Source organism: Phocoena sinus, chromosome 2 (assembly GCF_008692025.1).
Source record: "Phocoena sinus isolate mPhoSin1 chromosome 2, mPhoSin1.pri, whole genome shotgun sequence".
Taxonomy (NCBI): domain Eukaryota; kingdom Metazoa; phylum Chordata; class Mammalia; order Artiodactyla; family Phocoenidae; genus Phocoena; species Phocoena sinus.
In genome coordinates, this window is record NC_045764.1 from 61013827 (window position 1) to 61026175 (window position 12349).

Consider the following 12349-nt stretch of genomic DNA (forward strand, 5'->3'; position numbering starts at 1 on the left):
AAAAATCAGGCAAGTTTAGCTCTCTGTGTATCCATTCAGACCCTTTTCTGTGCATTTGCATATATTGACACATAGATGTTTATATAGAAATTAATGACTAGATTTAGATTGGATTAGATAGCGTATTTTACATCTGGCTTTTTTTTTTTTTTTACTTAATGTCTTAGAATTTGCTCTATTTTGGTTTACATAGATCCAGCTCATTTTTTCAACTGCTGTGTCATACATAATAGTATGAATGTACCATAGTTTTTTGTGGGGTTTTTTATTTGTTTGTTTTGGGGGTTTTTTTGTTTGGCTATGCCACATGGCCTGTGGGATATTAGTTCCCCCACCAGGGGTGGAACCTGGGCCCCCAGCAGTGAAAGCGCCAGGTCCTTAACCACTGGACTGCCGGGGAATTCCCTGTACCATAGTTTTTAAAAAAATCATTGCCTCGTGGGTAAACGTTTTAAACTATTTCCATTTTTTACTATCTCAAACAGTGCTTCATTGAACCGCATTTTGTTGTATTTGTATCCTTGCGTGCACGTGGTAGTGTTTGTTTAGGGTAGAGGCAGAGAAATGAAATTACTAGGTTAAATGGTATGCATATTTTAAAATTTAAACTTTAATGGATATTCCCATTTCACTCTCCAAAATGACTGGCTATACCAGTGTGCACTTTGATAAGAGCATTTATTTCCCCATTCTTAGTCAACACTTAGTATTATCACACTTACTTTTGCCAGTTAGATGATTAGTAAAATATTTTAATTCACATTTCCCTGTTTGCTACTGTTTCCTGTTTTTCTCTTCTGTGTATTGCCTACTCGTATCCTTCACCTTTTGCGGGGGAGAGGGGTTGTAGTTTTTTTTTTTGTTTTTTTTTTTTGCAGTACGCGGGCCTCTCACTGTTGTGGCCTCTCCCGTTGCGGAGCACAGGCTCCGGACACGCAGGCTCAGCGGCCATGGCTCACGGGCCCAGCCGCTCCACAGCATGTGGGATCTTCTTGGACTAGGGCACGAACCCATGTCCCCTGCATCGGCAGGCGGACTCTCAACCACTGCGCCACGAGGGAAGCCCTGTAGTTCTTTTTATGTACTTTTTCAAATATGATTTTCTTTGTCATGATTTCTCTGAAATTGATTGGTCTTCCTCTATGTCCTGTCCTTCAGTGCTCAGCTGAGTGTCACTTCAGTGAAGTGAAATCTTTCTCATCTCACTGAGGGGGGATAACATATTGCGCATGTTTCTAGAGTAGTACCTTCGTAGTTATTTTGTTGTAATGTAAATATAGCTATTTGTATCCCTTTTCCTTCACTAAATTGAGCTCCTCCAAGCAAGGAACCATGTTCTCTTCTGCGTGTGCCTCTGCCTAATAAATGGCAAACATTCAGTGACTATGTGTTAGTTGAATGAAGCCTAGGAGATTGGCAGAGGAGGCATGGAGAGGAGGTGGGGGCGTCCAAATGGTAGAGGATCTTCACAGCCATAACTAAGGAAAAGGTATGAATTTTGTTGTTTTAAGGACTAAATATTCCACTGGATTTGAGCTTTCAGGAAGATTAGTAACACTGAGTAAGGAGGAGGGGAGGAATCAGAGTCATGTTTACAACTGGAGGCAGTTACCAAATTTGGGTGATGGATGTGGGCAATCTAATAATAAAGTTAGTCAAGACTTGGAGAGTGGTTGCAGAGGTCAGAGAGTTGGGGTGAACACATGGTAAAGGACCTAACAAGACAGGTGTCAGACAGGCGAGGAGCCTGTTGGGATGAAATTGAGTTCAGTTTTAGGCATGTAGAAGAGACTTGTCTTCTCAATATTACTTTGAAGAGTGGTTTCTTTACAGTAGTGGGACAAATCTTGACACTCTAGGTTATTCATCCTAAATCCAGGGGGGTTTAGCAAACTCCTAGGAGCAGTTTTTTTCAAATCTATTTTGGAAGTAACTATGTTTGTATGTGTGTATGTTATGTTCTTGTTACTTTTTAAATTTTATTAGCAAATAGGAATTCTTCTTCTCCAGAAGAACTGTGAACCAGAACTGGTTTCTGGTCCTGTTTGCTTACTGACTAGCTGTGTGGCCTTGAGAAATCAGAACTTTCTGAATTTTAGGTTTTTCCCTATGTAAAATGAAGAACGTTGAAATAAATGATTCTCAAGCTTTCTTCTAATCGCTAATCTTCACCATGTGATTCCTATAGTGATCTGGTCTGCAGCCAGCCCTTAGGATAAGGGCATTGAGAATCCTGGGATTCCAAAAGGGGAGATCTGTGTGCCATCACCATTTGATACTTCTTTTGTGCAAAATGTGACGTGGTTTTGCCTCTATCAGTGTACTGCTTTTAAATATGAATTTTTTAAAAAGATCACACAAATAGTATTAGCAGAACTCAGTTTCAAATATGATTGGTACCATTGCAGCAGATCACTTCTTATGTTGATGTTTTGTGTTACTTACCTCATGGTATGTGTGATTTCTTGGGTAGTCTTTATTGTGGTGGAAATGTGATTGCTGTTTTCTGTTTGATGTTTTCCATTTCACTTTGGTATGAGAAGTTTCCTTTTCTTTTTAAACACTGTAGGCTTGTTTACATCTTTGTATCAAGTCCCATAAATGGGATTATCAAGTGAAATGGCATTGACATTTTATGGTTCTGACTTTTGAGCACTCTTTCTGATATTGATTACTGTTTTAGCTAATTCGAGAAGTAAGAAACATGAAATGGTGCTTCTTGCTCTAACATTTCATTTTGCTGGTAGCAAGATTGGACCTTTGCCTTTTTATCACCTGCTAAGCTTTTGAGTTATCTTCCTCGTCTCTTCATTTGGAGCAAAAAAATTTTTTTATAACTTTATTGCCTCCCCACCTCTCAACCCTTGAGAATCTATTTACAGCTTTGGAGATGGTCTTTTGTTTACATTCAGGTTTCTTATTTGCAGCTTATGTTCATTCAGAGCCAAGGCCAGGTTCAGCTGACCATCGAGCTTTTGGACACGGAAGAGGAGAACTCGGATGACCCTGTAGAAGCAGAGGTATGGATGAGTATACTGCAGAAACTGGAGAGAGTATGTCATGTTCTGAGAGTCTGCCCAGTGAGTGTCTTCTAGAAGCCTAGCCAGCGTTAGCCTGTTTAAGGGTCAGGACCTGACGCTTAAGTACAGGTCATTTCAGCCATATCTTCAGCTGAAGAAAAGGACTGCCTGGTGGTAAGATATTTAGGATTGATGGCAGTCTCATCTAGCTTTCAGGAAAGCCCTCTCCTCTGAGGAAGTCTCATGGTTGGCAGCTTTCTTGTTTTTCTCCTAAAGCACAAGAAAGAACAAATGAGGTGCCATCTGCCCAGTATCATCTTGACCCTTTGTGTCATGTTTACTTTTTATTGGGATAGATGGAGCCAGGAGTTCTCAACCCCACGGGGTAGACAGAGTGAGTTGGTTATCATAGTTGGGTCTAGCAGGTAATATTAATGAGAAATGCAAGCCACATGTATGTATGGTGCTGAGGGCATATGGAGGGGAGGAGACTGTTGTTTTATGGGAATATTGGCTCGTGGTTGCCAAATCTTAAATTTTTTTTAAAAGAGATGCCAGAAATTTAGATTTTGATGTGAAAGATACTGATTTTCAAACATTTGCCACTATACATTTTGTTCTTTAACAAAACCCTCTGTAGGGAAATAAAACTTGTCAGTGAGCCAGCTTCTAACCAGTTATGACTTCTGGTAACTGTTAAGTATCTCAGAGAAACTTTAGGTTTTGCATTCTCACAGATATTTTTAAGCTGTGTTTTAATACCAAGTAACAAGCATGTCATTATGGAAAGAGATTTTTTTGATCTTGTATTTAAATATTTCAGACATTTTAGTCATAGAATTTGCTAGACAACCTGATGAGGTTGGAGTTCAGTTTTTGTGCTCTCTCCCCCACCCCCATTTTGTGTTTACAATCCTAGCGCTGGTCAGACTATGTGGAGCGATACATGAATTCTGATACTACCTCTCCTGAGCTTCGTGAGCACCTGGCACGGAAACCAGTGTTTCTCCCACGGTGAGTGAACCAGCTCATGTATCGGCAGCATAACACTAAGGCACGGTCCAGGAACGAGGAGTTAGATGACTCTCAGTTTCTTGGTTTTCACTTATTCTGTTGTTCTGTCTACTGAGGATGCTAATTCAAGGTTTGTATGGTTTTACACCATGAGCTTACCTGGAGCACGTGCCAGAGCATCAGGGAGACAAGAGTTTTAGGAGTCAGTAGTAACTTCCCTTCAGGAATGTGTGTCAGAGTCTCCAGGGTTTGATGATTCACTTGGAAGACTCAAGGACTCAGCATGTAGGCATACCCACAGTGATGGTTTACTGTAGCGAGAGGATACAAAGCTACATCAGCAAAGGGAGAAGGTGCCTGTGACAAAATCAGAGGATGCCAGGCGCAAGCTTCTAAGGGGCTGTGACTTCCACTGGAGGCACAAGTACACTCCTCATTCCTCCAGCAGCAAATTATGACAATATGTTTGAGATGCTGCCTACCAGAGAAGCTCATTGGAGACTTGGTACTGGGGGTTTTATTGGGTGCTACTCCTGCAGGCACCCTCTGCCTAGCTTGTACCAAAATTCCAGACTTCCAGAAGGAAAGCAGGTTTTCAGCATAAACCATTTATTTTGTACAGTTTAGGTACAGTGAGGCACTCTTATCATTCAGGGAATGGGGGAAACTCTCCCAAAATCCAAGATGCCAGAACCCAGCCAAGGGACAACCTTGTAAGCACAGTTTTCAAAGGATAGCAGTCTTAGGCCTGCTATGTTAACTCTCTTCACGGAATTTTAAAAATTTCCTGGGCTTCCCTGGTGGCGCAGTGGTTGAGAGTCTGCCTGCCGATGCAGGGGACGCGGGTTCGTGCCCCGGACCAGGAAGATCTCACATGCCGTGGAGCAACTGGGCCTGTGAGCCGTGGCCGCTGAGCCTGCGCATCCGGAGCCTGTGCTCCGCAACAGAGAGGCCACAACAGTGAGAGGCCCGCGTACCGAAAAAAAAAAAAAAAAAATTTCCTCCCCATATATGGGCAAGTTGTATGCTGGACCTCTGTCTGAGGATGAAGACAGAGTTTCAGAAGTAGAAAATAGGTTTTGCTGTAGTAGATTGGCTTTCTTCCTTCCCCAAATTTTGCAAATTGAAATCTCATGTCTTACATTCCCAGAAAGGTATTATCCCAGTATTATTAGACTTAGTCCTAATTGGAATATGGAAAGGGGTGAGAACAGAAGGTCCCTGCCAGCTTCTTCGATTCACTGAGTCATTTAACAGACTTCAAGCAGCTGCTCTGTGCCAGGCCCCTTTCTTAACAAAACAGATTTAGTCTCCATGCTTTATTTATTTATTTATTTAATTTATTTATTTATTTTTGGCTGCGTTGGGTCTTTGTTGCTACGCACGGGCTTTCTCTAGTTGTGGCAAGCGGGGGCTGCTCTTCGTTGTGGTGTGTGGGCTTCTCATGGCAGTGGCTTCTCTTGTGGAGCACGGACTCTAGGCACGTGGGCTTCAGTAGTTGTGGCATGCAGGCTCAGTAGTTGTGGCTCACGGGCTCTAGAGCACAGACTCAGTAGTTGTGGCGCACGGGCTTAGCCGCTCCGCAGCACATGGGATCTTCCCGGACCAGGGCTCAAACCTGTGTCCCCTGCATTGGCAGGTGGATTCTTAACCACTGTGCCACGAGGGAAGTCCCTCCATGCTTATGAAACATAACATTGTATATTTCTCAACAGATTGGCAAAATTCTTAAAAAGATTTGTAATCTTTGTTGTGGAGCGTGTGGGGAAGAGGGGAGGCACTTTGATTTACTGTGGGGGGAAATGTTGATACAGTCATTCCAGGATCAGAGCAGTTAAAATGTATAGGACCTTTACCCTGGAACTTTAATTTTTAATAATTTGCCTTACAGCTATTACAGCTGAGGTTCTTTCTCAGTCTTTTTGTCCTTAAGATCCCTTACAGTCTTAGAGATTGAATACACCAAAAAAACTTTTGTTTATGTGGATTATATCTAGTAATATTTACCACATTAGAAATTAAAACTGAAAAATGTTTACTATGTTTATGAATTCATTAAAAACAATGCTAAATGCATTCTGTGTTATCATAAGTAATATTTTAATGAAAAGCTACTTCAAAACAACAAATTAGTGAAGAGTGGCATTGCTTTACATTTTTGTAAATCTGTTTCATGTCTGGCTTAATAGAAGAACAGCTGGATTCTCATATCTGCTTCTACATTCATTCTGTTGCACTATTTTGTTTCGTCAAAATACGTGAAGAAAATCTGGCCTTACTGAAAAATGTAGCTGAAAAAAGTAGTATTTCCATATCCTTTCAGATAATTATGGATATTCTTTGATATGACAGCAGAACTGTCCAAGTAGTAGTTTCTTAAAGGTTAGTTGCAGTATCAGTGAACTTTTCATTGGTTATGTCAGAATCCATTGGTTTATCTTATACTTTGAATTTTTTTATGCATGGTTTTATAACTTCAGGCAGTTGGTTATTTGGAACATTTTAGTGCACTAAGTTATGCAGACCTACCAAATGTTGACATGTCTTCATTTTACAGTATTCCCACCCCCCACCCAGCCCCCCCCAAAACACCACATTTATTAATATTGCCGTCGACCTCATCAGTCACTTTTTTTTTTTTTTTTTGCGGTACGCGGGCCTCTCACTGTTGTGGCCTCTCCCGTTGCGGAGCACAGGCTCCGGACGCGCAGGCTCAGCGGCCATGGCTTATGGGCCCAGCCGCTCCGCGGCATGTGGGATCTTCCTGGACCGGGGCACGAACCCGCGTCCCCTGAATCGGCAGGCAGACTCTCAACCACTGTGCCACCAGGGAAGCCCTGAAGCAATGTTTTTAATAGCAAAGTGTAGGAAACAGTAGAACTGTCTAGCTGACAACCTTTCTCTGCTTGTGTTGGAGGGAATTAAGCCTGCCAAGGCATCCACTGATGTGAATTATCTTCTTTCCTAGATGTGTAGAATAGCACTAGTTATGTACCATCTGTGGGAGAATTGAAAAAAATAGACATTTAAGTAATTTTCTGTGCTCTGTGGTTCAGATGAAGGACCTGATTAATTCCTGTTAAGGAATTGTTCAATTAAGACACATTCCTCTGTAGCAGTTAAAGAGAATGACACAAATCTATCTGTAGTGAAATGAAAAAATCTTCATGACATTAAGTGAAAAATTGAGAGAGACCTAGAAGATTTTAAATGAAAACTGCTAACAGTGGCTACCTGTGGCAAGGCAAGTGGGATTTCGAGAATTGGGGTAGGGGGTAGTTGGCAATTTCTTTTTATTCTTTGTATCTCTGCAGTTGAAAAAGAATTTTTTTAAACAATAAAACCACTGGACATTTAAAAAATGTATATAATTAAAATTGTGATACGTGCTGTGAAGGCAAATAAAAAACTTTTGGGGCAGCCATGGGAACCTGCACCTGGAGGAGCTCTCATCCTGCAGGGCTTTGCTGCTTTGTAGGAATCTGCGGCGGATCCGGAAGTGTCAGCGTGGTCGAGAACAGCAGGAAAAGGAAGGGAAGGAAGGGAACAGCAAGAAGACCATGGAGAATGCGGATAGCCTGGATAAGCTGGAGTGTAGATTCAAGCTGAATTCCTATAAGATGGTATATGTGATCAAGTCAGAGGACTACATGTATCGGAGGACCGCCTTGCTCCGGGCTCATCAGGTGAGAACCAGTAACTGGAATTTCTCCACACTTCTCCCTCCTCCGCCAGGACCAGGCCTGCCCCAGAGGCTTCTGGTTGTTTCTCTCCCTTTGTGAAAATCTCTTGGATTTGAGAATTGTTGAGTAAGGATGCCGTAACAAAGTCCCACAGACTGCGTGGCTTAAACAACAGAAATTTATTGTCCTACAGTTCTAGAGGTTGGAAGTCCAAGGTCGAAGTGTTGGCAGAGTTGCTTTGAACCTTCTGAGGGCTGTGAGGGAAAAACTATTCCTTGCCTTTCCTAGCCTCTGGTGGTTTGCTGGCAATCATTGGCATTGCTTGGCTTGCATATTTCTGCCTTCATTTTAACATGGCATTCTCCCTAAATGCATGTCTGTGTCCAAATTTCCCCCTTTTAAAGAATGCCAGCCATGTGGGATTATGGGTCCACCCTACAACAGACAGTATGAGCTCACCTTAACTAATTACATCTGCAACAACGTTATTTCCAAGTAACATCACATTCTGGTGGGGGGGAAGCTAGGATTTCAACATATGAATTTGTGGGGACACGATTCAGTTGATAACAGCTGGTCACACCTTCCAGTGAAGCTACTCCTAGCATTTACATTTCAGGTAGTATTGCTTGTATGAATCCTGTCTGTTTTCTCATGCTACCTGAATTGTGAAAGTCCTAGTGCAGTTATGTACCAAGGTATTGTGCCAGGCCCTGGGACTACAACCGTGAGGTAGAGCATATAAGGTAGTGTGATGATGTGCACTACCAAGGAGAGAAACTAGGTGAAGTGATCAAGGGTAACTGGCAGGCAGGGCCCTGCTTTTGTTGGGGAAGACCTCTCTAAAGAGGTGACGCTTGAGGCCTGAACAATGACAAGGATCCAACCTGGTGCAGAGTTGGGGGTTGGTACTTTTTAGGCAAAGGAAGCAAGCAAGCACAAGGCTGGGAAGGAGGAAAGGACTTGGCATTTTCAAGAAACTAAAAACATCAATGTGGCTTGCGCCATAGGGAAAGTGGGGTGCATGAAGTTGGAAGGGTGGACAGAGGCTACGTTACTTATTCTCATAGGCTGCGGTTTGGATTTTGTTTGAGGTACATTGAGACATCGTTGACAAAGACATAGACTGATGAGAGCGAGTGAGGGCACCAAGTTGGAAGGGCAGAGACCACTCGAAAGACTGCTTTCATTCATATGAGATGTGATGTCTACCCAGACTACCAGGGTTGTAGAGGAATTATAATTAGATTGGAGGGACTTCCCTGGTGGTCCAGGGGTTAAGATTCCACGCTTCCAATGCAATAGGCGTGGGTTCAATCCCTGGTCAGGGAACTAGGATCCCATATGCTGCGTAGCACAGCCAAAAAAAAAAAAAAAGATTGGACATATAACTGTCAGGATGTGGTAATGTTTGGATGTAGGGAGGTTAAGAGAAAGGGGAACATTAAGGATGATGCCTGGTGGTTTTTGTTTTTTGGTTTTGTTTCTTTGCTCATTTTGCTTGAGTAAATGGGAAGTTTAGGGGTACATCTGTTAACAGGAAGGGGTTACCAGGTTTGGGAGGCAGATGAAAAGACTACAGAACATTCAAGTGGGAACCATAGGTTGGGCGATTTTTTTTTTTTTTTTTTTTTTTGCGGTACGCAGGCCTCTCACTGCTGTGGCCTCTCCCGTTGCGGAGCACAGGCTCTGGACGCACAGGCTCAGCGGCCATGGCTCACGGGCCCAGCCGCTCCGCAGCATGTGGGATCTTCCCGGACCGGGGCACGAACCCGTGTCCCCTGCATCGGCAGGCGGACTCTCAACCACTGTGCCACCAGGGAAGCCCTTGGGCGATTTTTAATGTACTTCTCTCATGGTGCTGTGTGTTGTATGCCTGCATGTTTCTGATTCAAATGATTTGGGGAGCTGGGCAACACCTAATTTATCTTTGGATCCCCTTCTCTGCCTTGCTTGTGGGCACTAATAAATATTTACCAGATGTATAGGTAGGAACAAAAACCTTCACTGAAGATCTGCTATGCCCAGCACTGTGCTGGGCAGGGTGGGGTAATAGCGGGAAGGGAGAGTGGGTTTTAAGCCCTTTACCTTGTTTTACTTAGAAGTGGATTGCCATGCTGACAGAAATGACTAACGGCTTCAACTCAGTGTCTCACTCCGGGTATGTTAGAATCAGCTGGGTTGCTGGTTTAAAACTGCAGATTGATCAAGTCGTTCTCTCCCCACCCCCTGCCCCGCCCCCCTACGTGATAATGATGCAGGAGGCTAAAATCGAGAAGCACTGAGCTCGTTCTGCCCAGACCTTGTGTTGGTATTTCTTTGGGAGCTTTATGAATTCCAACTCCTTATGTGTTCTAGGTTCTTAATCTCTTTCAATTCTTTTCTTTAAACAGATTCCTAATTTTTTTTTTTTTTTTTTAAACTTATCAGTGGTATCAGCACTGACAAGCCCACATCTTTCTTCTGGCACTTTAGGAGAAAATTGGGCTTTGTATTTGAAGGTTTTTAGTCCTAGTTCATGGGTTGTTTTTTTCTTCATTCTATTTTGCAGTCCCATGAGCGGGTAAGCAAGCGGCTACATCAGAGGTTCCAGGCCTGGGTAGACAAATGGACCAAGGAGCATGTGCCCCGTGAAATGGCAGCGGAGACCAGCAAGTGGCTCATGGGTGAGGGGCTGGAGGGCCTGGTGCCCTGCACCACCACCTGTGACACAGAGACCCTGCACTTTGTGAGCATTAACAAGTACCGTGTCAAATATGGCACAGTGTTCAAAGCCCCATAACTGCAGAGCCAGAGCAGATAACTTGAGGGGTGTGTGTGTGTGTGTTGGGGGGGGCACGTGTACTCGCACACACTGAAGAAACAAGGAAGATGCCTTTCAAGCCTCACTGGGCCTCTCTGGGACATGGCCACCTGATCTGTGTGTGGCTGGTGCAACCTGGCACCAAGTGGGCTACATATAAGGAACGTGGATACCTTACAAAGCCGGAGCTGGAACTTTTCCCAGGGGTTTTGGGCATTACCCTGCCCTGGAGGGGAAGAAATCCATGCAAGCACAGGGATATGCAGCTTGCTTGCACACACCAGCAGAGCTAAGACTGCAGCCTCCTGGGGCCTGACCTTCAGTGAGAGAACCGGATGCTGTTCACACCTTGATTGGATGGGCGAGCATTGACCGACAGACTGGGGAAGGACTCAATGCTTAGATGGATTGTAACTCTGATGGTCACTGCTCCTTTCCTCTTCCCCCCCAAAAGGAAAAAAAACTGTATTGGATTTTTTTTTTCCTGGTCACTTGAGCACATCTAGATCACCCATTAAGATTTTCTCTGGGACCTGCAGTTTGGCTTTGGGATTGATCATCTTGTGGATTTGATTCCTGACGAATCCCTTGCTGCCCACCCGTTATTCTCTCCTCTGGTTCTCAACCTCAACAAGTTCAAATCAGTCGTCCTTTTTAGCTCCCGTGGAACTGTTTTGTACCTGCTTCTTTACTAGTCTACCCTAGTGCCATCCACCAGCTTTACTCACACACACACACACACACACACACACACACACACACACACACAGTTTTAACTTGGTTTTTCTTTTTTTTTTGTAAATAATGTACATACTGTCAATTTTTTATTAAAAGAAATATGCTTTGATGTGCTAGCATAACTGCTCTAGCTTCTTGTGTACCATAGTTCTATGTGGCTTCAGATTTAGTACCTATGAACAGATGTACAAGACATTTATTACACTTTTTACCAAAGGGAGTTACCGTTGTAGTACTTTTATGTAAAACGTGTCTTCCCCTTGCCCCAACTTTTTTTTTTTTTTTTTTTTTTTTGTAAATAAATAAAGCTTGGTTCTTACTTAAGGAATAAACTCTCAACCCAAGTCCCTTGTCCTCACCAGAGAACTACTGTGAAGCAGGGATTTTGGCTTCAGTTCCTTATCTACGGTACAAACAGGATTTTGCTTTAAATAGTTAGCAGTCAGTTGTATGTGTTCCAAATCAAAATATCTTAAATTTTTAAAATAGAATTATTCATTCTTTTAGTACGTGTTTTCCCCCCTTATTTCAGCTGTTTGGAAATATTTTATATTTGGGTAAGTTGTGCAGCTATGTAGTTTGTACTTTTCTGTATTTTTTCTTATCCTTATTGGAAATGGGAGTGAACAGCTTAAATACCAAACCAGTGTTTGAAAGAAGTGTGTACAGAGTGTGTGGTATAAATGGGGCTGGGAGGGAGATTCGATGCATTTCGTTAGCAACTGCAAATGGAATATATACATATATTTTTTTAAATTACATAAATTTAAACTGGCAGATATTTAAACATGACTGATTAGGATTTTTATATGTGGTCAGCCTGGACTTTCTGAACAAAGACCAACTGAGCCCCTCCCAGTACTCTGGTGAATTTTTCTCCAGCAACCATTATCGTAGCTGTAAAGTAACCAGCAGTGATTTGTGTGGTTTTGTTTGCTTTTTAATTAAAAATTCCCAACATCACCACCACAAAACCACAAATTTTTTGGCTCTGGACTTTCATAACACATGGTAGACTTTTCCGATTTTAGAGTTTTTTGTTGGGTGTGGTGGGGAGCAGTGGAGGGATGGGACAACTACAGGAGACTCAG

General features: G+C 42.8%; 1 protein-coding gene across 2 annotated transcripts in view; it reads left to right on the plus strand.

Moving 5' to 3' along the window:
• The window catches only part of SIN3A (SIN3 transcription regulator family member A), a 61809-nt gene extending 50432 nt beyond the window's left edge, over positions 1-11377 (plus strand). For both annotated transcript variants that reach the window (XM_032622790.1, XM_032622791.1), the window contains exons 18-21: positions 2928-3020; positions 3940-4034; positions 7513-7720; positions 10269-11377. In XM_032622790.1, coding sequence (XP_032478681.1) covers positions 2928-3020; positions 3940-4034; positions 7513-7720; positions 10269-10499 — 627 coding nt within the window. In that variant the 3' untranslated portion in view covers positions 10500-11377. The remainder of the gene's footprint in view (positions 1-2927; positions 3021-3939; positions 4035-7512; positions 7721-10268) is intronic.
• The last annotated feature ends 972 nt before the right edge of the window (positions 11378-12349 follow it).